The sequence below is a fragment of the Zingiber officinale genome, chromosome 2A (assembly GCF_018446385.1).
Source record: "Zingiber officinale cultivar Zhangliang chromosome 2A, Zo_v1.1, whole genome shotgun sequence".
Taxonomy (NCBI): Eukaryota; Viridiplantae; Streptophyta; class Magnoliopsida; order Zingiberales; family Zingiberaceae; genus Zingiber; species Zingiber officinale.
The window spans coordinates 154446783-154471896 of record NC_055988.1 but is presented as its reverse complement, the minus strand read 5'-3'; the positions used below and the strand labels follow the sequence as shown (position 1 = coordinate 154471896).

At 34.7% G+C, this 25114-nt stretch overlaps 2 protein-coding genes across 10 annotated transcripts in view; one reads left to right on the top strand and one right to left on the bottom strand.

Annotated features, from left to right (window-relative positions):
* Positions 1-1842: 1842 nt before the first annotated feature.
* Positions 1843-5130, bottom strand: LOC122042834 (PHD finger protein ALFIN-LIKE 8-like). 2 transcript variants are annotated; one of them, XM_042603163.1, is made up of 5 exons: positions 4660-5130; positions 4523-4555; positions 3585-3813; positions 2421-2544; positions 1843-2353 (listed from the first exon to the last, which is right to left on the bottom strand). In XM_042603163.1, the coding sequence occupies exons 1-5, from the start codon at positions 4757-4759 to the stop codon at positions 2057-2059; spliced, it is 783 nt and encodes a 260-aa protein (XP_042459097.1). In that variant the 5' UTR covers positions 4760-5130; the 3' UTR covers positions 1843-2056. The 2 variants fall into 2 exon arrangements, with proteins under 2 accessions (XP_042459097.1, XP_042459098.1); XM_042603164.1 differs by having other exon boundaries at positions 1843-2338.
* A 1912-nt stretch (positions 5131-7042) lies between these two features.
* Positions 7043-25114, top strand: part of LOC122042832 (phospholipase SGR2-like) — a 90973-nt gene continuing 72901 nt past the window's right edge. For 6 of the 8 annotated variants that reach the window (XR_006129365.1, XR_006129370.1, XR_006129364.1 and 3 more), the window contains exons 1-8: positions 7043-7243; positions 7702-8008; positions 8625-8725; positions 9541-9708; positions 14133-14288; positions 14755-14826; positions 14902-15045; positions 24559-24609. Coding sequence is in view for 1 of the 8 variants with exons in the window: in XM_042603156.1 (XP_042459090.1) it covers positions 7753-8008; positions 8625-8725; positions 9541-9708; positions 14133-14288; positions 14755-14826; positions 14902-15045; positions 24559-24609 (948 nt within the window). In the remaining 7 variants the exon portion in view is untranslated. Of the gene's footprint in view, positions 7244-7369; positions 7390-7701; positions 8009-8624; positions 8726-9540; positions 9709-14132; positions 14289-14754; positions 14827-14901; positions 15046-24558; positions 24610-25114 lie in introns of those variants that run through there. The other 2 variants (XR_006129366.1, XR_006129367.1) reach the window with 2 other exon arrangements.

Here is a 25114-nt window from a genome sequence, read left to right as displayed (position 1 = left end):
TTGCATACATGTATAAATATTAGACCCATGTTAAACTTAATATGATTTTATATCAAGTCTAACATGGGCCTAATATAATTCTATATCAAACTCAAAGTGGACCTTATATGAATACATATCAGGTCCAATGTGGACATGATATGATTCATATTAGACCTAATGTGGACCTGATATAAATCATATCAAGCCCAACGTAGATTCACGTTGGGGTTCAGAACTTATTCTTCTTTATTATATGTTAACACCTTCGTAGAAATCAAAATTAGCAATGGAAGGTATTGTTGGATTCCATGTAGTCTTAGAAATCTACAGGACCTGAAATGGGTCCAATCGGACATGACTAGGTCTATAAGTGGATTTTGGTTAAAATTCACTGATAGACCTAGGCATGTTAGATTGAATCCATTTTAGGTCCTCTGAATTTTTAAGACTGCAAGGAGTCCAATGATGTCGTCCATTGCTTATTTCGGCTTCTCCGGGGGTGTTAAAATGTAATTGGAAGAATCGACTCTAAACCCTAGTCTGGATCTGATATGAATCTTATCAGGCCAACATGGGTCTGATGTGATTCTATATCAGGCCCAATGTGAACCTGATGTGGTATGAATCTTCTTTATTATATATTAATACTTCGGAAAAAGTCAAAATTAGCAATGGACAATATTGTTGGACTCTTTGCAGTGTTAGAAATCCATAGGACCTGAAATGAGTCCAATCAGATATGTCTAATTCAATTATTGGATTTTACCCTATGTTAAATTTAATATGAATCATATCAGATCCATGTTGAGTTTGATATAGATATATATCAAGCTCATGTTTGGTATGATATAGACATATATTAGGTTCAATATGGGTTTGTTATTTATGCATGCATGTAGAAAGAGAGAGGAGAGAAAAGAAAAATGCACAAAAGAAGAGAGAGGGAGAGAAGGAATGAGAAGAGAAAAAGTGAGATTGAATAGGAAGGATAAAATAAAAAGAGTATAAAATTAAATATGTTTTTGAGAAATATTAAAATAGCACGTCTCTTTGATTAATTCGGAAATATAGATGCCTTTTGGTAAATTATCCAATTATTTATGAATATAGAAATATTTAATTATTTATATTAACTAATTTATATGCATAAGCAATATAATAACACAAATTAAAATAATATCAATTATGTTTTAATATTTGATATAATTAAAATAATTAATATATTAATTTATGTTTAAGATTTTAAGTATTATTATGCTGACTCATTTAATTAAGTGAATACTTAACGAAATAAGTTATCTAATATAGTCCATTTGTAATTTGATTGCCACCTGTATCTCCATGTAATTGAGCATTTACATCTGCAATAATAATTCTAATAACACTAGGTTTAAGTATTGGGTTTAAACAGAATTGAGAAGATTTTTTTCAAATAAATTAAACCGATTAAATTTTAAAATAAATAAATTAAATTAATAAAATATCAATTAATTTAATTTTTAACTGAATTTATTTAAAAAATTATTATTTTTTAATAAAATTCAGTTATCATTAAAAAAATAAGGTTTAAAAATTTAATTTAATATAAAAAATCAGTCGAATAATAAATTTAAAAACCAAAACAAATTAAATTAACTATTTTTTAAAAAAAAATAATTTCCAAATAAATCAATCTGAATTTAAAAATTAGATCGATTAATTTAATTTACTAGGTAACACTAAACTAATTAAATTTATAAGTTATTTTATAAATCTCGCTCTCCGTGAAAATGGTAAGCTTGAGCAGCTCAATTGAGGCCCGCTGCCAAATTCCAGATTATTGTGTAAACTACAAGATGATTAATCTTTTTACATGGCGTAGGAAACAAAAATAAGACAATTAAATTCAAGATTAAATGCAAGAGAAATCTTTCTTCTGATCATCCAAATTAGATATATCTAGCCACCTAATACAAACAAGTACAAAGCTTGAGCGAGAAGAGCGATCGACATCAAGCTCAACACACAAAAATGTTTAGTCTAGAATCTAAAGTGATTTCTCGGTGTTAGAAACCATCTGAAACTGCACGTTGTCTCATGCTCTAATCCTCTTACTGTGGCTGCAGCTTGGGCATTTGTACTGCTTGATGTGCTCCGCACGAGCAGGTGTGATCTTGACACACTTCCCGTGAAACCACTGTTCACAAATGTCGCAGCATATCCAGAACTCGTCGTTACCATAATTTTCACCACATGAACCACATAAAGTGTTATCATGCTCCTCGTAGTCTTCATGACCCTCCCTGATATCGTCTTCATCATCTTTGTAAGGAGGCATAGACGGTAGTGACTTGCGAACCTCTGCTTCACTGGACCTCTGAGAAATATAACACTAATAGATGGCTAAAATTGGTAACCGCAAGAAATAAAATACAGAGAGCATGGGAGGATTATTCCACCTTAGAGCTTGACTTGTTCTTATTGCTTCTATTAGGGTTTTTCTCCTTTACCTGCTTCTTGGCCAACCCTGTTACAACTTCATATATAGTAGGGAGATTGTTGATCATGTTGAAAAGTCGTCTTCTGCAGTGTCAAATAGCCGCATGGTAAACCAAGTCAGGTAAAATATTTGTTTGAAAAGTGGACCTTGGAATAGTAGACATTATGCATTACCATTCATAACCTCTTTCATTTTACATGAAACACGCAATAGAGATATGTTTGATAAAACAAATTTCTGGAAGCAGCAACAGTTTCAATGTAAAGTGGCTAGACTGTGAGTCAATGGATCTGGATCTCAACCAAATTCAAGTCTCTTCACCAACACTCCCTTCGTAGCTTGAAGATTGAGTTTCTAGTTAACATAACATGTCCAGATTAACCACTGATTATTCTTCCAACTACCATCTGCAGGCATTGAGTTCAGGCTAATTTTGACAAGAATGAGATTTGTAACCATGGCAACACAACTCATATCCCATTTGTTATGGCATGTGAATAGTCCATATCCTTTTGCTTGGTCATTCCAGAACAATACTATGTCACATTAAAAATTAATTTGCAGGCTCACATTTGCTGAATACAAGTGGCAAATGGGATTGAATCCTTAATCCAGATAATTAAGAAGTTCGAAGGACATCCTGATTAGGTAGCTACAAGCAATGGTATATGACTACCAGTAAGTAGTAAATATTTACACACAATTGAAACAAGCCATGACTCATATTATCAATATTTACCAGTAAGTTCAGTGTATGATTTTTTTTGTAGAAATATTTACCAGTAAGTTCATGACAACTATGCCTTCAAGCTGAAACAAACAATTGCAGCCAGCAACACTACCAGCACAAACACATATTATAAAGCAACAACAAAAAAAATCCATAAAAATTTAAGAAATGTCATTCTCCAAGAATGCATAAAGAGAGTTCATCATTTGAGGAGCATCAATAAAATGATCAGAAGCATAACTGAAGTCATTATTGACATACTTATCATCTATAAAAAGACATAATATATATCAGAAATCCTTTGATGAATTTATAAGAATAAATAAAGAATAACATATATTTGCTCTCAAGAGAAATGAAGAAGAATCAAAGCATCTAGTGACATTCAGTTACCTTGACTCTTTGTCAAAGCCAAAGCGTGCACTAAAATAGAAGGCAACAGCAAGTAACCACGAATCACTATGGATTGCTACTAGAGCCAGCCAATCATTTTCAGTCATTCCATCCCGAGCAAAGTTGATTCCAAGGGCTGGTTCAGGGAGTTCTGGCGGCACTTCTTCAGCTGGCAAGTTTACTTCCCATGTCTCATTAGGAAATCCATAAAGAGACAAGTTCTCTTTTTCTGCAAAATTTTCCATATTATGAGAAATGACATTTAACAATCTCTATGTATTCATACTTTGTCAACCTAATGAATAACTAGCCCACACAAGTATTATCTTATATAGACTGATAAATGATCAAGCTGTCAAACAAATAGTCTGGTAACACAAAGCTAGTATCTGCTTAGTGCTTGCAGCTCCGTAGAGATATTTTTCAAATCCTTATTTGGCTACCCTCACAATGTTCTTTGGAAGGATGATACACAGGCAGAAGCATACGTCTACAAGCTTTAAAACACCAACTATTTTTCATCAGATAAGGAGGATATTGAACAAAAGGTTTCACAGACACTCGCAAAGCATTGAACCAGAAAGAGGTATATCAAATTACTTGGGTGAAATAGTCAATAAAAAATCAACAAGACAATAAAAGAATAATGGGTAACATATAGTCAGACACGAAAACTAGATGACACAGTCAACTAACTATGTCGAAACAGACAGGGTGACGCCAACAAAGCTGCATTCTACAAAGGCTTCAACATCCGAAATAAGATGTCCGTCTCATAAAATCCGATACTAAAATGAATAATTGGTTTCACAGATTAACCCGAAGAAAGTAAGCATCGAAGATTTCTAGCAAGGAAGAAAGGCCTTCGAAGCATCAAGAGCTACAAAAATATGGCATCTATGAAACCGAAAGACTAACAAGCTAAAATTTAATCTTACCAGGATCACACTGATGGTAGAATTTCTCGACCTCTGTGCCACACCAACCAGTAGAACCAAAATGCGATTAGAAAGCACCACACAGAAAGAAAAACATAAATAGGCTTAATGACTGGAGACAGCCAGAGGAATGAGACCAGTAGTGAGAGCCTTGATCATGCCGGCGCGGCGGCCTCTGAAGTCTCGAAAAACATCTTCGGGCGAGTGAGAGACGAGCGTCGCTCCGCCCCCATCCATCTTGGAATTACTTGCAGGCGGTAGAGTAAGAAATATTGCTAGCGCCCTAGTAGGACCGGAGCAAAGATTCCGCCGCAAGAATGGAGCGGATAGGAAAGGTTAGGGTTTCAGGTATCCCTGATTGAAGGGTTAGGGTTTTGGGCGGAGTTGGAGCGGAGGGACTCAGTTGTGCTGCAATGCGCGTAAGGGAGGAGGAGGATGGTTTAGGGAGAGGAAGGGAAAGGGGCCGAAAGGAGAGGGCAAGTGGCGTTGGGGTTGGAATGGATGATGAGATGACTGAGAAGATGGCTAATGAATTGATTGGGCGACGGGGACTGAACGGGGGCGGCAAGCAATTATTGTCTTCGTTTCCACAATTTCTCAAAAGGGCGTATTGGCTAAAACATGGGAGACGAACGTATTCATCTGTTGTCATTATAAAAACGTATCAAAATTTTAAAAATAATCAAATGGCACAATTCTTTTCTATTTTTTATTATTTTTTTCTTTGCTCTATGTTGCATGTAATAATTTAATTTCCTTTTCTTTTCACTCAAATTAAATTAAAATTTTCCCTCTTTTCTCTCATTTATATATACATTAACCATCGCAAAAAATAGAGTATTATGGTTGGATCCTATGCTGTGTGACATATACTGGCACTAAATTTAATAGGAAAAATTAGTTTGAGCAGTCGAAAGATGAAGTATGCATGGATAGAAAAAGCCCATAAGTTTATTTTCACAGGTGAAATATCTATTTAGCATTGGACGATTTTACATCGATGAGAAAAATCACATGGGTCCATTATTGACGATTTGTTGCAATGCTTTCGTGATTTATCTAAAGATCGATAGAAAATGTTTTAGAATTGAATTAGTCATCTTTAAAATTAGTTGGGTCATAAGAACGAGATATCTGGATTATAAAAAAGATAATCATTGTAGTGATAATTTAATTTAAAAATCAACATCATATTTTAACATACCAATATTACTATTCTATTAATTTTTAAAAAATCAGCACTAGAACTTAAACATTATTATTATAGTTTTGATTTTTTAAAAATAGTAAAAAAATAAAGAAAAATTTACATGCAGTCCTCATTGACAAACATAATTTTGCATGCAGTCCCTATTGGAGCAAATCTTTGTTTCCTCTCCCTAGTCAAATATACTTACCTGCCCATTATATTTTAAGTATAAAAAAAATCTAAAAATGAGTATAATTCCTCTTAAATTCAGTACATTAAATAGAATCTAGTATATTTTCTATCAAATTTAGCATGATTATTTTTCCACCTCAATTGGATGGAAAATATACTAGATTTTCTTTAAATGATACTCAATTGGATGGAAATATACTAGATTTCCTTTAAATTATGTTAAATTTAGGAGAAATTATATTAAGTAGAAAAAAAAAATCATACTCAATTTTTTTAGTTTAAAGTGTTGAATTTAATAGGAATTATACTCATTTTAGACTATTTATACATAAAAATATGAATGACAATTTTAATAGAAAATATACTTGAATATACTAGATTTTCTTTAAATTATACTCAATTGGATAGAAAATATAATAAATTTTCTTTAAACTATACTTAATTGGATAGAAAATATACTAGATTTTCTTTAAATATTATTGAATTTAGGAGGAATTATATTAAAATAGGGAAAAAATTATGTTCAATTTAATAGAAAATATACTTGATTTTAGTGTAAAGTACTGACTTTAAGAGGAATTATACTCATTTTTGGACCTTTTGTACTTAAAAAATCTGAAAGACAATTAGGTAACAATATTTGCATGAGGGAGTTGAAGCAAATAAAACTTTGCATGCAGGGAGTGGAAACAAAGATTTTTATGAGTGGAGATTGCGTGTAAAATCCAAGTTATGGTTGAGGATTTTTCTCTACTTTACTCACTTTTCAATAAAAATCAAATAAATTGAATTAATAAAATATTAGTTAATTTAATTTTAAATTGAATTAATCAAACTTTTTAATAATGATACATTTTTATCCTATTTTAATTTCCTAATCGTTAGAATTTTTCACTATATAGATTTAAGGACCGATTTAATCGATTTAATTGAATTAGAAATTTTAAAATTAAAATTGAACCAAATTAATTTAAATAATAGATATTTTTTTTTAAAAAATGAATTTTAAAATAATTAAATGAAAATTTTAAATTCGATGGTAGGTGATTAATTCAGATTAATAAAAAAACCGTAAAGAAATCAATGCATTTAATGAAAAGGTGAAGCTATTGCTGGGCCGTAACTGCCTGCTTATTCCCTTCATCACCTTAGCCTTCTTCTCAAATCCACGGCACCACGCCCGCCCACGCCCACGCCCACGCCCACGCCCATTGGCTCCGCTGCTTCTTCCTCCTCTTCCCCTCGCTACAAGCCCTAGTACACCGACGCCTTCTCCTCTCACACGCGTCGACATCTTCTTAATCTCACTGCCGTCAGTTTCGAGGTTGCGTGATCCGGCCGTAAGCTTTTCTCTTTTCATGTCTTTTTATTTTTCTTTGCGATTTTCTTGTCTTGATCGATCGAAATTTTGCGAAACGGTGTCCCTTCAATTCCGTTGGTGTTAAGCTTGCCATGGAAGATTTCCTTCGCATGGAGTTCGTGTCAGGTATTTTTTTTTGCCGTTGGACAAGTCTACGGTAGCGGTCTTCATTTCGATGTCACGGTTGTCGTTGCCTTTATAGTAATTCTCTCCATTTCTCACTGGAATTCAGAAAGGTGTCACTCTTTTTTGTTGTGTCGGTGTAGACAATGTTTACTTGACTGAGGATTTGGTTTAGTTCATTTTGTTTAGTTTTCTTAATTAAATCTGGGAATAATTTTATGTTTGTTGTTTTCTGTTGCTTGTTAGCTCCTGAGGTTCGATGCCAAGTCATAACTGATATGCTTTCTTTCCTTCTCTTTTTCTACCTGATTACAGGAGGCCAGCTTAATTTCAGGCATTTGCCTAAAAGTTGCTTAATATTTGGTAATGGCAAATGCTGAAGTAACTAACGTTCTAGTAAGTGCTGGTGAAGATATGCCTTTGTTCTCGGATATTTCTGGTTATAATCCGGTTGAGGAGATTTCACCTGATTTGTTGAAAAATACTCCATCAAACATTGCCAAATTGGAGGATGCAATTGAACAGTGCAAGGGCCATCAGAAGTATCTTGCACTCACGAAGAGCCCTTCTGATGGGGATGATGTCCGTTGGTACTTCTGCAAAGTGCCTCTTGCAGAAAAGGGTTGGTTGCTGTATTTCATTTCCAACGAAACTAAGTTCACCAAAAATTTATCAGGATTTTGGCTTTTATGCGCATACACATTTGAACTCTTTTTTGTTTATTAATTTGAAGAAAGGTGCAGCAGAAGCCTACTCTATATATAAATGAAGAAATATTGACAGATAAATGCAAGGTAGTTGCATAAATATCACTATGTATAGCTGGTTATCCACTCTTTATGTTTAAATATTCAAAGGATTTGAAATGTTTACCATTGTTTACTTTTTGAACCTTTGCGTTCGATCTCAAATTATTTCAATGTTTCATTAGAAACAAAGAGTGTACATAATTTAATTACTGCTAAGTAGTTCACTTGCAAAATAGTTCACTCAGAAGAAGAAAACAGAGAACTTTGTTAAGATCGTCATATAGAAGCTAGACAGAAAGGACCAATTCTAACAGTCCAGCAGTGTGTGATTCTATTTTTAATGACAATCATTTTTTGTCATATAAATTTTTTAGGTTATGCTAGTTTTAGCATAAAGTAATAATTTAATGTGCTATGATGTCATTGCATATAGATAACATTGCATATAATGTGTACTCTGCTTATGGATATGTTATGTTTGTTTTACAGAGCTTGCGGCTTCAATTCCTAGAACAGAAATTGTTGGCAAAAGTGATTATTTCCGATTCAGTATGAGAGATTCTCTTGCACTAGAGGCTTCTTTCTTGCAGGTCTTTACTAGGATCACAACCTGTTTAATTTCTTACAGCTTCATACTCAAATGACAAGCCTATCATGGGGATGTGGTTTTCTTTGTGCAAACAAATACTCTAAATTTTAGATACTTACAGAGCAAATACTTCTATCATGGACCAAGAAATTATTAAGGTAACAGTTGGGATATATGGCATATAGGTTTTTCACACTTAAAGGATGCAGGAGGATTTTTGACTTCATTTTCTGTTGATTGTATTCATCATTTTCACCAATCTTAGTTCACTTCAAACTGCTGAAATTATAAACTCTCATTGTCAGGATTGACAAAGGATGACAAGACAGGTGTTCTATAAGAATTTAATCCTGCATATTCACTGGTTATCCTTCTCTGTATAGGATATGCTGTTGCCTAGACAACCTTAAATGTGGTCTTCTGCATAATGATAGGCTAGACCCATGTTAACAAGTTTGATTGGTAGATAAACAACTGTCTTATTTTATTTTATTTTATTTAAATATGTATAATTCAATTTGTCAGAAAGCTTGTGCCAAGTTTAGGTGATGCTTTATGCTTGCATATCAAATTATTTGCTAAGCTGGCAGCATATGGTGTCCATATTGGGTACATTTTGTTTCTAAATTGCTCTTAGCTTTAGAATTCTAGTATTCCATATCAAATCTCTGATAAAAAAAAGTTTATTATTACAAATTCTGAAACAGTATAATCTTGTACTCATGAATTGCAAATTTTCTTTTATTTCTAAAACAAGTGTTACTATTTTACATAAAGTTCTCATTGAAATGTCTGCAAAAAAAAAAAATGAGACAGAGAGAGGAAGAACTACTTGCACATTGGTGGAAGGAATATGCAGAATGTAGTGAGGGTCCAAGTGGACTTCAGGCGATTGGTAGCTCAACTTCTTGCTATCAATATGATGAACTGTATGCTTTAGAGGAAGAGAGAGTAGGTGTCCCGGTAAAAGGTGGTCTTTATGAGGTACGTACTTTCTATACTTGTTTTACTATATGCAATTCCTTTAGACATTGCTTTTCATATTAACTGATCAGTTAATCTCTAATTAATATGTTGTATGAGTGTTAATTCTAAGTGGGTATATCATTTTGTTTATGATATTTTCTATATTTTGTGCTTTACCCTCCAACAGCAACAAGAAGCCATGTACCCACTTATTTAGATGTTGGTTACATGTCTTTAAATATATTGAGTGAAGTTTTCTTGCTCTCTTTGTACCGCTTACTCCAAGTCTAATAAATTCGAAGTTTCTATATATGAAGTCAATCAATTGTCTTTGAACATGGTTATAACATTTTAATCTATTTTCTCTTTCTTTTCCCTTTATATATTATACAAAGTTTCTTGCAAATGGTAGTTTTTTTCTTTATTTTCAGTAATTCTAGATGTCCATCTCAATATTTGTGTATCTATTAAGCAAATAAACTGCATAATTAATGATGTCAACCTAAATCTCCTATAGAATATTCTTGGTTTTTAACATGCTTTGAATTAGATCAAGGATAGTTTGATTTTTTTTTGTGACTTTGTTTTGTTTTGTTGAGAAGAGTACGGAGCTGCCAAGAGCCTTCTTATGCCATCAAATTTGAAAATTCTTCAAACTCCATGAATATGAGATCTTCTCCATGGCATTAGATTATGACCTCGATGGTGCATCCACTTTAGTTCTCAACAAATGCCTTGAAACCTTTACATGCATGAAAGGTATTCAACTTCTCTGTTAATAAGTACACCGATATTTTATTGCTAAAATCATGTACAAACATTAGAAGACGACCTCCAAATGATGTTACAGTGATTAGCCTATAAATATAATATTGGTGCGAATTCACCGAAGAATCATTTGCTCCTTTGAGACACTCTTTCGAAAGATTTTCCTTAGATTTTTAGAAAAAACACACCCTGCACAAATATTTTCAATATGAGGCAACTCCTTTCCCTTCTTGTTGCTTGATAAACGCTTCAAAGCATCAAAAGTTTATATGCTCAAATATTAAGTACCAAAGTATTATCATGCATGCACCTATTTTAACATTTGGCAATAACATGATTAACGTTCAACATAAACATGCACTTTTTGGTGATAGGTATTTGTGCAATCAACTCTTTTTTTTTTAAAGACAAACCTTTATTTTTTTTATTTGCATATTATGTTATCTCTCTTTGACTTGGTTAAGACTAAGGATGTGTATCTTTAAATTGGGGATGTAACAAATGTTGGAGATAAATTATTAGCTTCCATCTCTAAGTGGAATGAAAACCTTACCACCCTTGTGCTTTGGAAGAATCTCCAAATGAAACATGTTTGTTTGCCAACTCATTAAGCTCCATATATATTTCCTTGTATCTATATACTGGATTTAAGGTACCATGACATTTAGTTGGGTTTTTTTTCTAGCAAAAGAGTGTCATATCTCTTCTTTCGTTTTTTTGGTAAAGTGGGCTTTCTCTTGCACTTGATTAGATTGATGATGCTAACATTCAAATTTCAAATCCATAATGGAGAAATTTGTTACAATTAAAACATTAAACTTTTCTTTTGTCGTAGCTTTGACTTCTATCTCATTGATCTCTTCCTATGATATCTTCGTTCCTTTCTTCATTGATCTTGTAACCACCATGTCTAACCATGAATAAAATTTCCATGATGGACTCTTACGTGATCATGGTCTCCTTCCTTGACTACTTTCTCCTTTTGATTCTTCTTTCTTATCATTGATGGAAAACTTGCTTTGTAGAGCTTCCCCAATGGTCCGCACTCTTTTGGATTCTACTCTTATGGGTTTGAAAAGAATCCATAAGTTTATCCAACTTCATATCCTTTACATCTTTAGAAATTTCTATTGTTGCTACAACATAGTTGACTTTAGGATCCAAAGATGATCTTTTACGCCATCTATCTTCAAGTTCCTCCTCAATGTATCTCCTTAATTGGTTTACAACACCAAGATCCTTGTGTAATAGTCCAACGCAAGCTTCAGCTCATCTATCTTCACATCTATTTTTTCTTTCAAAGGCCGGAGGAGAACCCTTTTCACCTTCTTGTTTCTTTTATATGAATTTTGGAAAATATCTTCATCTAGGCCTCGATAGATGAAGAAAAAAGTCTTCTTTTTTCTTAGTAGAGGAATCACCGTCCTTTCATTCATAGTGACATTTTGATCATCTTGAAACATCTTCTATCATAATCTCTCAAATGCCTTGACATTCAAGCAAAGCCTTCATTTGGATGCCCTAATTTTCCTTGTTGGCGAGATGAGGTATGGAAAAATATGCTCATGGCTATCATTTAGGCTCTGATACCATTTTGTTGGAAATAATATTCAATTGAAGAGTATTGGATACTCACAAATAAGTTAGAGGAAGCATACCATTACTTTAATATTTCTTCAATGCACTATTCTAAATCATGGTTACTTCTGACATCTATTTATAGAGTAACATCTATGAGGATTACTTTCATCACTTGATTCCTTGGAACAAATCTTTTTGAGAGTTATGTTAGTATCCCAAATGGTTGAGGGGGAGATCATTGATACCCCAAGTGGTTTGACCATAGTTTTGATGTTTAAGCAAATGAGGTTAAGTTAGACTTTACAATGTTATTTGATATGTGTGTCTAAGTGTGCATAAATTTAGGATAATACACATGACCCCTTGATGACTCAGGGTTCATTGTATTATGGAGAAGGGTGGTATGAGATACCCAAGGGACAGAAAGGACGAGGAGTATTTGAGATAGTTGTACTTGGAGTAAAAGACATAAGCATGCGAGAAGGATGACATAAGAAGGGAGCCGACGAGCTCGATGTATCGGAGGGATGAGAGACTTGGTGGAAGAGAAGGAAATACGGGGAGTGAACTGAGGGCTCGGTGTATCTGAAAGAAAAGTTAGGTGGAAGATTGTTCTTGGTAAGCTATTTGTGAGATGAGTTGAAACTGTATTTGAGATGAAGTGTAGAACTCAACTTAGGTAGACTTGATCGTGGTCGTCGACTTGAGTAAGGATCGAGGTGACCGGAATGGATTCACTAGTGCACCGATAACCATGATCCTTGTTTGAATAGGTTTGGAGGTGATCAAGTCGGGAGCGGTGACTGGAATTGAATTCGGTTGACTGGAAGATACTTGGAGTCCAATCCATCTATCCATCTTAGATTCTGACGAGACAATTAGAGATACGGATTGACCGAGCGGGTGATCGGAATGGATATGGTCGATCGGAAGGTTACCAAATCAGCGATTGGTGATAGATGAATACATATTTGTGGATGAGGCAAACAAGCTAACTCAGTACCTTGCAGTCAATCGGAAGCCCTTCTTGTCAATCGAAATACTGCCACGTGAGTAGACTCGACTGTTGGAGGTAGAGGCTATAAAATGGAACCAAAGGCTCGAGGGCGGAATACAATACACAGATACAATGCATTAAATTGCTGCCTCTTCTTAAGCTTCTTTGTTTCCTTATTATATTGTATTGCCGATTGTATTAAGAGGTTTCTCCAATCTTTCATCGAAGAGGAGAAAGATAGTGACACTAAGCGGATAGATCTTGGACACAACAACCTGGGATTGTGAACAAGGTAAATCCTTGAGTCTCCTAGTATGTTTTCTTTTGTGCTTGTTTATTTCATGCTAATGTGTGTGTACTAAGACTGTAGCTAGAGAAGTTAGAAATCATATTTGTAGGTGCGCTATTCATCCCCTCCCCCTCCAGCAATCCCAACATCATTCTGCATCGCACTATCAAATTGTTCTAGTTTAACTCTTTAGTACTAGCTCTCTTACAAAATGTTAATAATTTTGACTCCTTGAAATATGAACTCCCTCATAACTCTCAAAAAATTAAGTTTAACACCTAACAGTTTTGATGGGTCCCCTGTTTTTGGAGAAAAACAAAAATGACTATTAAATTTAGAAAATTCAAGGGTCACGTTGACTTGGCTTTAGTTGGGAGAAAAAAAAAATATAGAGGTAGAAATGAATTCTTCTACTTGGAAGAATGAAATCTATAAATTTGTGATACAATAAATCTAGATTTATCAACACGAACTTTTAGCAGTAATTGATTACTCATGCTGATTAGTTTTGCTGATGCCTTGAATTATTTCCAAGCTAAAAAGCATTTTCTTCGTTCCATCAAACATATTTTTTAATTTTCAATATTGTATTTGATAACTCTGCTAATCATTAGGACCTGTATTATTATATATTTTCATTTTTTGTATAACTTAATAATCTCATTTGGTCATTTGTCTACTAATCTATATTAACATGCACTTATGTTCAACGTTTGATTAACCATAAATTTCTTTTCATGATTATACAACTTCTATTAGAAGGGCAAGCATTATTATAGTTTGTTATGGAAATTCTTCTGATGGCAGGTGGATTTGACTAGGCGACACTGTTTCCCAGTGTATTGGAGTGGTGAGAACAGGCGTGTTTTAAGAGGCCATTGGTTTGCCCGTAAAGGTGGACTTGATTGGCTTCCACTACGTGAAGATGTTGCAGAACAGCTAGAGTTGGCCTATAATTGTCAAGTATGAATTCATGTATTTATAAGTTTGCCATTAATACGTGGTTGCTTTCTTGTTTTTGTGATTGCCTGTGAGCTTTTAAGATATTGTATGTTAAGGACCTGAATTATTGCTCCTATACACTATTTTACATTACTTATTTTGGTCAAATGTTTTCTTTTGAAATGGGTTAATCTAAGACTCTGGTACACTTATAATCTGCAGTCTGCAATTTATATAGTTGTGGGCTTTTTTTGTTGTTGTTGATAACCAAAAAGTATCTATTTCATTATAACTCGATCTTGTAATCTTTAATGCAATGAAGTTCTGAAAGACCTTTACACAGCTAATCAAAACTAATTCCTTGTCCATTTTCTCCCCCTTGATCATGATGTTTTGTTTTTGAAAATTTGAAGATCTCTTTTTATCTTTTTCTTCAGCAGCTTAGTTGATCTTTTATTCTGACACTTAAAATTGTCAATACATTCAGGTATGGCATCGCCGTACATTCCAACCTTCAGGTCAGTTTGCTGCTCGTATTGATTTGCAGGGCACATCCCCGGTACGTCATTTTATCCAGTTGGTTGGAAACCTGATGCCTGGGATCCTCTAGCTAAAAGTATATGTACCTGCACAGGGACTGCATGCACTTTTTACAGGAGAAGATGATACTTGGGAAGCGTGGTTGGCGTTTGACAGTACAAGTTTCTCTTTTGGAGGTGGAGTTGTGGTTAAACTAAGACGAGGTTTCTCAACTTCTGGATCAGTGAAGCCAACTCAGGTTAGTGTTTTAAGTTTGGAACATTTCTTACCAACTTGTAAAACATGATTTTGTAGATTAGTAAAAAAATTACTCTTTAGAAAGTGGTGGATGCCATAGATTTCAAATAAGGTGTAATCAGTAATTAAAACGTTTCATTTCATTTGATGGCTCATTTTAGTATTACTAAGGTGTAATCATTAGTTGAAACTATATTATATTTGTCATAGTTATTGGTGCAATATCCCTCATGTCAAGGCTGACCTGGTTGACCAAGCTTGAGTCTAGGGTTGATTTTCGATGTTTGACAATACAAGACTTCGATGATATGGACAAATGCAGGTGCAGTTGTTCATTTGGGGAGATTGTTTGGTGCAATTCCCCTCTGATCAGGGTCTGATCAGGTTGGTTGAAGAAGAGTCAAGTAGGTCAAGGTTGACCAGATACTTGATTGGAAAGTCCTAACTGGGATGTTAGGCAGATGGAAAATCCTGGTGAGTGAAGCCAGGTGAAAGACCTAGTGAGTGAAGCTAGGCAGAAGAAAATCCTAGTGAGTGAAGCTAGGTGAAAGACCTGGTGAGTGAAGCCAGACAGAAGTGAAAATCCTAGTGAGTGAAGCTAGGTGAAAGACCTGATAAGTGAAGCAGAAGAGAAGTCCTAGTGAGTGAAGCTAGGCAGAAGGGAAGTCCTGGTGAGTGAAGCCAGGCACGGGGAAATCCAGATGGGTCAAGGTTGACCAGACATCTGGTGAAAGTCCAAGTAGGTCAAAGGGGTTGACCGGATACTTGGCAAGAAGGGAAAAGTCCAAGTAGGTCAAGGGTGACCGGATACTTGGCACGATGAGGAAAAGTCCAAGTAGGTCAAGGGAGTGACCGGATACTTGGCATGATGAGGAAAAGTCCAAGTGGGTCAAAGGAATTGACCGGACACTTGGTGAGGGAGTCCTAGCAGGTCAAGGGTGACCGGATGCTAGGCATGATGAACCAACAGGTCAAGGTTGACCGGATGTTGGTTTGGGTGCTTGGGACTTGATTTTGGGTAAAAACCAGCAGCTGGATCGATAAGCCGATCGATTGGCTGGAGCCCAATCGATCGGCCGATCGATTTGGGTGTCCCCACGAGAAGCCTTTGTCCCGATCGATCAGTGTAGCCTGCTGGATCGATCAGTCGATCGATCCAGAGGTCCCAATCGATCAGTAGATCGATTGGGAAGCTGCGACTTGTCGCGATAAGCCCTGGATCGATCCGTTGATCGATCTAGGCATTTTCCGAGAGCACAGAGGCGCTCTGGATCGATCAGTGGATCGATCCAAAGCGTCCCCGATCGATTGTGAGCAATCCAATTGATCGAGATCCGACCGTTGGCGTCGTTTATAGCTGCAGGCGTTCGAGAACGCTCAGTGCTTATACAATTCATCTCCGATCTTCACCAGCGACTCCACAGCATCTCTTGAGGTTCAGATCGCCAGTTCTTGTAGGATCTTGAAGAGACATTCAAGTCAAGAGGCGAGAACACAAGAAGAAAAAAAAGCTAGGGTTTGGGTTTTTAGCTGTAAAACCTGTAAGATTTCTTATATTTGTTGTTCCCTTTGCTTTCTTCTTGTATTGAGAGATTGTAGGGCTTTTCCGCCTTTGGTAGTTACCATAAAGGAGTGTTATTCATAGTGGAGGGTGTGTGAGTGTGTGAATCCTTGGATTAGTCACCTCCTTTGGAGGTGGATACCAAGTAAATCTACTTGTTAGCGTTGTGTGAGTTGTTTCTTGTTCATTTCCGCTGCACATCGTTGAAGAAATAAGCAACGCCGACCACGAGCACGCGACGAGCTATTGACCTCCCCCTCTAGTTACTTTTCGGTCCCAACAATAGTTGTTCTAATATTTTAAATTACTTTCTAGATTACTGAAGGTTTATATTTTGAGGTAAACAAGTTAACAGTTAAAATTATAGGATTAAAATTCATTTAATTTATTCTCAACACGCTTTGAAGTGTGCTAGAGTGTGTTGAGTGTGCCACATGGCACGTTCCAACCCTTAGATCACCTCAGGACCTAAACCAATTAGAGTAATAGGATTTTATTTTTATAATTTAATACTTAAATCAACGATTTAACTTAAGCTAAGCTATCAAGGTGCAAGTTAGTTGTAGGTCTTTGTTACCTAGGTGATTCAAAAGTTGCTTCTGTAAGTACCCGTGATGGTTTTGATGTGATCAACCAAGTTAACTTAGGTCCTGTTGTTATTTTGATGCCTTGTGTCTAAGTGTGCAGGAACTTAGGAGCACAGGAAGTCGAGCGAAAGACGCAACTAGCGAGAAGGACGACACGGGAGAAAGCCGACGGGCTCAGTGCGTCCTAGGGACGAGGCGTTGCGGAAGAGTACGTTGGCGGAAGAGAAGGAGGTGCGCGATGCTTCCGAGGGACAAGAAGCCTGAGCGGAAGATTGTTCGAAGGCCGGAAAATGAGTTCGGGTGAGCCTATTCCAGATGGTTGAAATTACCCAAGCAAATGGAATCGGAGCGGAAGACCTGGACCAATGCGAGCAGAACCGGAGTGGAAGACCAAGATCGAAAGTCAACAGAATGTTGATTTTTCGGTCCGGGGCGCCTGGACTTGAAATCTCAGCCAAACACAACATGGCATGTTTCGTTACGACATGGATAAAGTTTTATCCCCTCTAGGCGCCTGGAACTCTTCCAGGTGCCCCGATCAGGGCTATAAATATAGCCCTGACCCAGTAAGTCAGAACAACACTTGTAGACAATTCCTCTTTAGTTTTGTTCTGTCTTCAACTGTTGTAAGAGGCTTCTCCACCTGAAAGAAATTGTTTAGTGAATTTCATCTTCCTTGGATTACCAATCACCTGATTGCAAACCAAGTAATCCTTTTGTGTCTCTTCTTTTTAATCACTCTCTTATTTCTTTTATGCAAGTGTCTATTCTAATCGAGCTATAAGATCGAGAAAGGGGATTTTGTTTGTTTTTATTGTGCAGGCTATTCACCCTCTCTGGCCGATGGCCAAGGGACCAACAAGTGGTATCAAAGCCTAATAGCTTCAGGAGGACTAACCACCGAACAAGGCACAAGAGATGGCTTGACCGAGCATCTACCTATCGAAGTTCGAGGGGGAATTCGCGAGCTGGAAGAAAAAGATGGAGGTTTTCTTTAAGATATATTTTGATTTACTATTAATCATGAACTTTGGTTTTATAGCACCAGAGGGCAAAGAAGATTATCAATGGACGAAGAAGGAGCAAACCGACTTCGTGACAAACGGTAAAGCAGAGTTTCATTTGCTTAGCGTCTTACCACCTCAAGAGGTCAACCGGATCGGAGAGTACGAGTCAGCCAAGGAGCTCCGGGAGAAATTCCTAGAACTACACGAAGGGACCTCGGAGGCAAAATTCGCGAGACGGGATCTGCTCCGGAATCAGATCAGTAACCTCCAATTAAAAGAAGACAAAATCGTTGCACACAGGAACTCATCATCAGACTCATGAATCTTGGAGAAAAGGTAATCAACTGAGTTTCGTTAAGCTACTCGCTTAACACATTCCCTAGGACTACTGAATGAGCATCATTAGTAGATGCTTATTATATCTCTAAGGATCTAGAAGTAAGTACTTTAGAAGAGCTATTTTCAACTTTTGAAGTTCATGAAACGAGATGTGTAGATCTGAAAAAGGAGCCCAAGCACAACATTGCCTTAAAGGCAAAAATGAATGAATCAGATTTTGAAAATTCTCTCGATGATGACGAAATGACGTTCATGGTAAGGAAATTTAAAAAGTTATTTTAAACTAATAAATTTAATCAAGTGTAGGATAAAAAGAAGAAGAAAGATAAGATGTTACCACTGCAATGAAGGACACGTGAAAGACAACTGCCCTAAATTAAAGAATAAGGACAAGAACAAGGACAAAAGCAAGGACAAAAGACCAGTCCAGACAATGCATCGAAATCTAAATGCGACGTGAGATGAAACGTCGTCCAAATAAGAGATCGAATCCATCGCCGGGCTTGCGCTAGTGGCAAGTCACTAAGAAGATGAAGACAAAGCAAGCTCATCCTCAATGAGTATCGAGAGCATCGATGAAGGGGAGCATCGTCAGAGGAAAGTAGCACTATAGGGGAGCATCAGAAATTGACAAGGTAAGCCAGGTATAGTCCCTACCTCCACGGTCCCTGCTTCCTGACCAATTATTTAAATTTATAAAAACGCTGTCGAAAAGTTCCTGCAAATTAGAGATAGAAAATAAAAAATTATTAAAAGAAAATGAAGAATTAAAATTAACCTTAGCAACATCTTGTCGACTAGAGGATTTCGGCAAGATAAAAATGAAAAATGAAAAATTGAAAAGAAATTAAAAACAATGCATACTCACAAGTTAGAAAGTATAATAGACTAAGTTGTCATTTTAGATACCACAAGGACCAAATTAGAAGAATATCAGAGATATATCCCTAAGAAATTTTTAATTAACCCAGTTGGAAGGAATCTATTTTGGGTTCCAAAATCATAAAAGTTAAAATTATCATTTTGTGCATATTTTTTTTTTAATTTTTGAAAGTTTGACCAAGGGCTTTCAGAAGGAAAATTAAATATTTAATTTCTTTAAGAGTCTTTCTCTAGAAGTGGTTGTTGTTCCAGTGCCTCGCCACAAGACTGGAAGTCAATTACTGAAATGAATGTTTAATTGACTAACTAGTAAAACATTTAACTGTTAAATTGGTCTTGTAATGCTATTTTTTGTAAAATTTATTTTTTCTGTGGAACTTTATCATTTTCTCTATTTAAGGGATTTTTTTTTCAAAACTATTTTTTTTTCAAAACTGAAAGTTTTTAAGTTTCCTAACATGGTTTAGAAATTGAAAAATCTACATTTTCAAAAACTTAAAAACTTCTTGATTTTATTCCTTAGACTTTGTATAGACTATCTCATTTTAATGTGATCAAAGGGTGAGAACTAGAGATTAAGTCTAGGTGGAGGGTATATTTTTTGATTTTTGCACATGTTTTTCTTATATGTAAAATATGTATTTGCTATTTCTATTACTATTTGTTTCTTGGTTTACCCTAACTTAACTTGGGTTGATCCATATTAATAAGAGGGAGATTATAAGTACCCCGTGATGATTTTGATGTGATCAACCAAGTCAAGTTAGGTCCTGTTATTATTTTGATGCCTTGTGTCTAATTGTGCAAGAACTTAGGAGCATAGGAAGTCAAATGAAAGACGCAACTAGCGAAAAGGACGACATGGAAGGGAGTCGACGGGCTCGGTGCGTCCGAGGGACGAGGAGTTGCGGATGAGTACGCTGGCGGATGAGGAGGCACGCAATGTTTTCGAGGGACGAGAAGCCGGAGTAGAAGACTGCTTGAAGTCCGGAAAATGGGTTCGAGTGAGTTTTATTCCAGATGACCGAAATCATCCAAGCAAGTGGAATCGAAGCGGAAAATCTAGACCAATGCAAGCGGAACCGGAGCGGAAGACTAGGACCGAAAGTCAACAAAATATTGACTTTTCGGTTCGGGCGCCCAGACCTGGTTTCCGGGCGCCCGGACTAGGGCTATAAATACAGCCCGGACCCCAGTAAGTCAGAACAACACTTGTAAACGATTTCTCTTTAGTTTTGTTCTGTAATTAAGTGCTTCAACTGCTGTAAGAGGCTTCTTCGCCTGAAGGAGATTGTTTAGTGAGCTTCAACTTCCTTGGATTAGCAATCCCCTGATTGCAAACCAAGTAACCCTTTTGTGCCTCTACTTTTTAATCAGTTTCAAGGGACCAACAACTTCATCCCAAATGGGCACTTGATGGCTTCCGTAATTACCTAAAAGTAAGTTATAAAAGTTAGAACTTTATATTAATAATTTATAACTAATATACACTTAATAATTATCTAGGCTATTACATTTGATGTTATAAATTTATTTAGTAGGAGATTATATTTGTATATATTCCATGGCTTGAAATTCCGTGTCGTTCCGGTGTGGAACCAACACCGGCACAGTAACTGAAAGTGTATCGTGAGGACGCGGAGGGCGCAACGACCCCACGACATCCCTTCATGGGGGTCGTGGTTGGCGCTGTGACCTCGTGGAGGGTGCTGCGACCTCGTGGCGTCCCTCTACGGGTCGTTGAGGGCGCTGCGACATAAGCTGTGCTTCTGTGGCTGGATGCGCAAACGCGGTGGAGAGGGGTGGCCGGAGCAGTGGGGAGAAGGGAAGCACCGCCGATGTTGGCTGCTCGCGTGGATGATGACGGAGGTTAGGCGTGGAGAGGGATAACTACGCGAGGAATAGTGGTGGCGGAGAACTTAGGTTTTAAAAAACTTAGGTTTAATCAACTCTCAACTTAAATAATACAAAACTAACCCAAAAAATTTTATTATTCCATTAAAATATATAAAAATTTGTTTAAAATACTAATAAAATTTTATATATTTCTAAAATTTATTTATTTTTATTTAGTTAATTTTTTATTTTTGAAAGGGAGTCTTGGCGCAACGGTAAAGTTGTTGCCATGTGACCAAAAGGTCACGGGTTCGAATCCTGAAACAATCTCTTGCAAAAAGTAGGGTAAGACTGTGTACAATGGATTCTTCCCCGGGACCCGCATGGCGGAAGTTTCGTACATCGGGCTGTCCTTTTTTTTTAGTTAATTTTTTATTTTTAAATATATATTTTTATAAGTAAATAATTATTAATAATAGTTATAAAATATTAAAAACTATTTCAAAATTTTTAAATAATTTTAAAAATTAATAAATATTTTATAAAATAATTTATTTTTAAAAAATAATTTTGAAAATAAATATAAATTTAAAATAATCTATTTTTTAAAAATATAATTCTTAAATATTTCAAATAAATTTTTAAAAATTAAAAATTAACAAATACTTTCAAAATATAATTTAAAAATTTTAAATAATTTATAATCATTTTTAACCTTTCAAATGATTTTATATAATTTTATATAATTTTAGATTTAGTTTTGAATTTTAAGAATTATTTATTTTTTTTAAAAAATAAAAATTTAATAAGTACTCTTTTATGAGAAACTGTTGAAATATAAATTCAACTTCTTAAAATATAGAACATATTTAATAATCAAATTTTAATAAAATTAATATATATTGATATTTATATATTTTTAAAATACCAAAATTATATCGGCATGACACGATATGGTACCGTAACTATATTGTTCCGATTTGGGATCGAAATCTTGGCATGGGTCAAAATTTTAAACCTTGATAGATTCTATATATGGTGAAATATTATATATGTTGATTAATAATATAGCTATAAATTTATAAATATTATAATTATTATTGACTACACTTGTACATTAATTATATTGATTGATATTAATATAGTAGGTTAATAATTATATTTTAAAATCGATAAGTTTAGTTACAAAATAACAGTTAGACATGTTATGTTATATAGAACTAAATGTTAGGCTAAAACGAGAATTACAGAGTACAGAGATAAGGATATTAAGATGGATGTGTGGATATATGAGGATGGACAAGATAAGAAATGAAAACATTAGAGAGAAAGTCGAGTTGCATCTATTAAGGGAAAATTTCGAAAAACATGTTTAAGATGATACGAACATGCACTTAGTCAACCAATAAATGCTCTAGTTAGGTGATGTGAAACTATGACAAATATGTACATCAAACGAGGAAGAGGAAGACCAAAAAAGATTTAATTAATAACGATAAAATAAGATAAAATTTATTTAAATATAGATGATAATATAGTAGAAGATAGAGTCTAATGGCGTAGAAGGATCCATATAGCCGACCCCACCTAGTGAGATAAGTCTTGGTTGTTATTGATAAGTTGGGTTAATAGTAACTTAAATTTAATATCAATATATCTTTATAAGCTACTATAATTTATAAAATTAATTAACTTAATTCATAGTGAAATTGAATTCAACTAGAGCATTAATTTAGATGGTTATATAGGTTGATCAAACTTGAATGTAGTGCATGACACTCATTTTGTTATTAGTAAAAATGACACTAAATCATATATCATTAAATGAGTTGAGATGATTGTTATGCATTTTCTTAATTTTTTATTCGATCATTATCTAGTTACTATCATCTTTGAAATAAACAAGCACAGAAGGGGTCCAAAGAAGTTAATTTTCATTTGTAGTTTGTTTTTCATTGACTGTATTGTCCATTAGGGCACACTTTTTTTATGTGTTTTACTAATTGAGGCACATATCTTTTTTTTCCTCTCCAGTTTTTCATTTTCATGTATTTTTGATGTGTCGACTACAAGGCATGGATGAACATCTATTAGTGGGCTGAGCCAAACACAATTCACAACTAGGCCTCCGTGCACCATTACATAAAATAATAAGTGCAGATTCTACCAATTATTTGTTATCATGCTGAATCATAAAACTAATACCAACCACTTATGGCAGGATCAAGATGAATAATTTCTTATGATACTCATATCAAATCTTGTACAACAAATTTATGTGTGACTACTGTCTCATTCACGAAGGGTTGAGTTTATTAATTTAGTGATAGATGAACATAAATGTAAGCATAGTTTGAAGTGCCGACCCATGGAGTCCGAAACGGGTGGTATTTATCGTTTTGGCACAGGACTGCGGATGTGGCGACCTTCTAGGGGGTGTTGAGGGTGTTGCAATCCCGTGTGAGGGCACAAAGGTTGTCACAACTCCTATGCGGCTCTTTGCGGGGCGCAGAGGGTACCACGACCCTAAGATATCGGGTTGTGACACTGAATAGGTTTTTTTATAAATAAAACTATTAATTATATATAATAGTTATAAACATAATATGTTATTAAAATATATGTTATAAACATAAAATATTATTTTTTAAAAAAATTAGAAAATAATTAATTTTTTTAATATATGTTGAAAATTGAATGTGAATTTAAAATAATCTATTTTTTTTTCCAAAATATATATTTTTTAAATATTTTAAATAAATTTTAAAAAACAAAAAATTTACAAATACACCCAAAAAATAATTTAAGACCTTCAAATAATTTTATAATTATCTTTGAGTTTTCAAAGAATTTTATAGTTTCAGATTTAGTTTTGAATTATGAGAATTATTTTTTAAAAAATATTTTTTATAAAAATTTAATTGACATTAACTTATAAGAAAATATTAAAATACGAACTCAATATCTCAAAATATAACATCAATAGTGAACATTTTTAATAATCAAATAATTAATAATTAAATATAAAATTATATTTAAAAATTTAAAAAAATACCGAAACTGTATAGGCATAATACGATATGGTACCAAAATTGTATCATTCCAGTCCTGGAGTTAAATTCTGACACGGATTGAAATTTTAAATCTTGAATGCAAGGACCCAATCCTTGTTTCATGATTCAATTGATTTTCATCTTCTAGATGTTATGATGTTCATGTCCCTTTATGTGGAACTATGGTTGCCTGCGGATTTATTTTTGGCTCGTTTTGTTTTTATTTATTTATTTATTTATTTTTATCAGGATGAGCTTCGCCAGCAGAAAGAGGAGGAAATGGATGACTACTGTTCTCAGGTTTTACCTTAAATCTAACTATCTTGAATTTTAATATTAGATATGTTTCTTTTGGTTCATTTTCCTTTTTTCTGGCAGTATGATCAAACTTCTGTACCATTAAAATTTGAAATTGAAGAATTCTTGCCATAACATTTTTCCATTTCAATGACAAAGTTGTACATCATTTCATCACCAAATTGTATGCAGATAATATGCATAGAGTTGGGATCCAAGGAAACATTTGTCAATGTAATAAAAATAATTTAATTAATTTAAATATCACTAGTGAAATAACCATGTATGGAGCTCAATGGAGGATAGCTGCCCAGATAGTTAGGACAACATGATTTGATGATGAAGATGCTGCTGCATAGATTTGGGACTATAAAATAGCTTTCTGTTCTCTTAATCTATTTCTCTATTTAATGTATATAATAATGTTTGATTGCTCAAAGAGAAACCTGACTTGGAAGAAAATATTTGTCGTGTAGGAGGAAATAACCAAAATAAAGGAAGATGTAGG

Excerpts from the sequence above, each read along its gene's own strand:
- LOC122042834 (XM_042603163.1), bottom strand. The coding sequence starts at position 4,759 with ATGGATGGGGGCGGAGCGACGCTCGTCTCTCACTCGCCCGAAGATGTT. Across the intron at positions 3,814-4,522 it reads CTACCATCAGTGTGATCCTG|AAAAAGAGAACTTGTCTCTT; the intron begins GTAAGATTAAAT and ends AAAATTTTGCAG. Across the intron at positions 2,354-2,420 it reads AGAACAAGTCAAGCTCTAAG|TGTTATATTTCTCAGAGGTC; the intron begins GTGGAATAATCC and ends GCCATCTATTAG.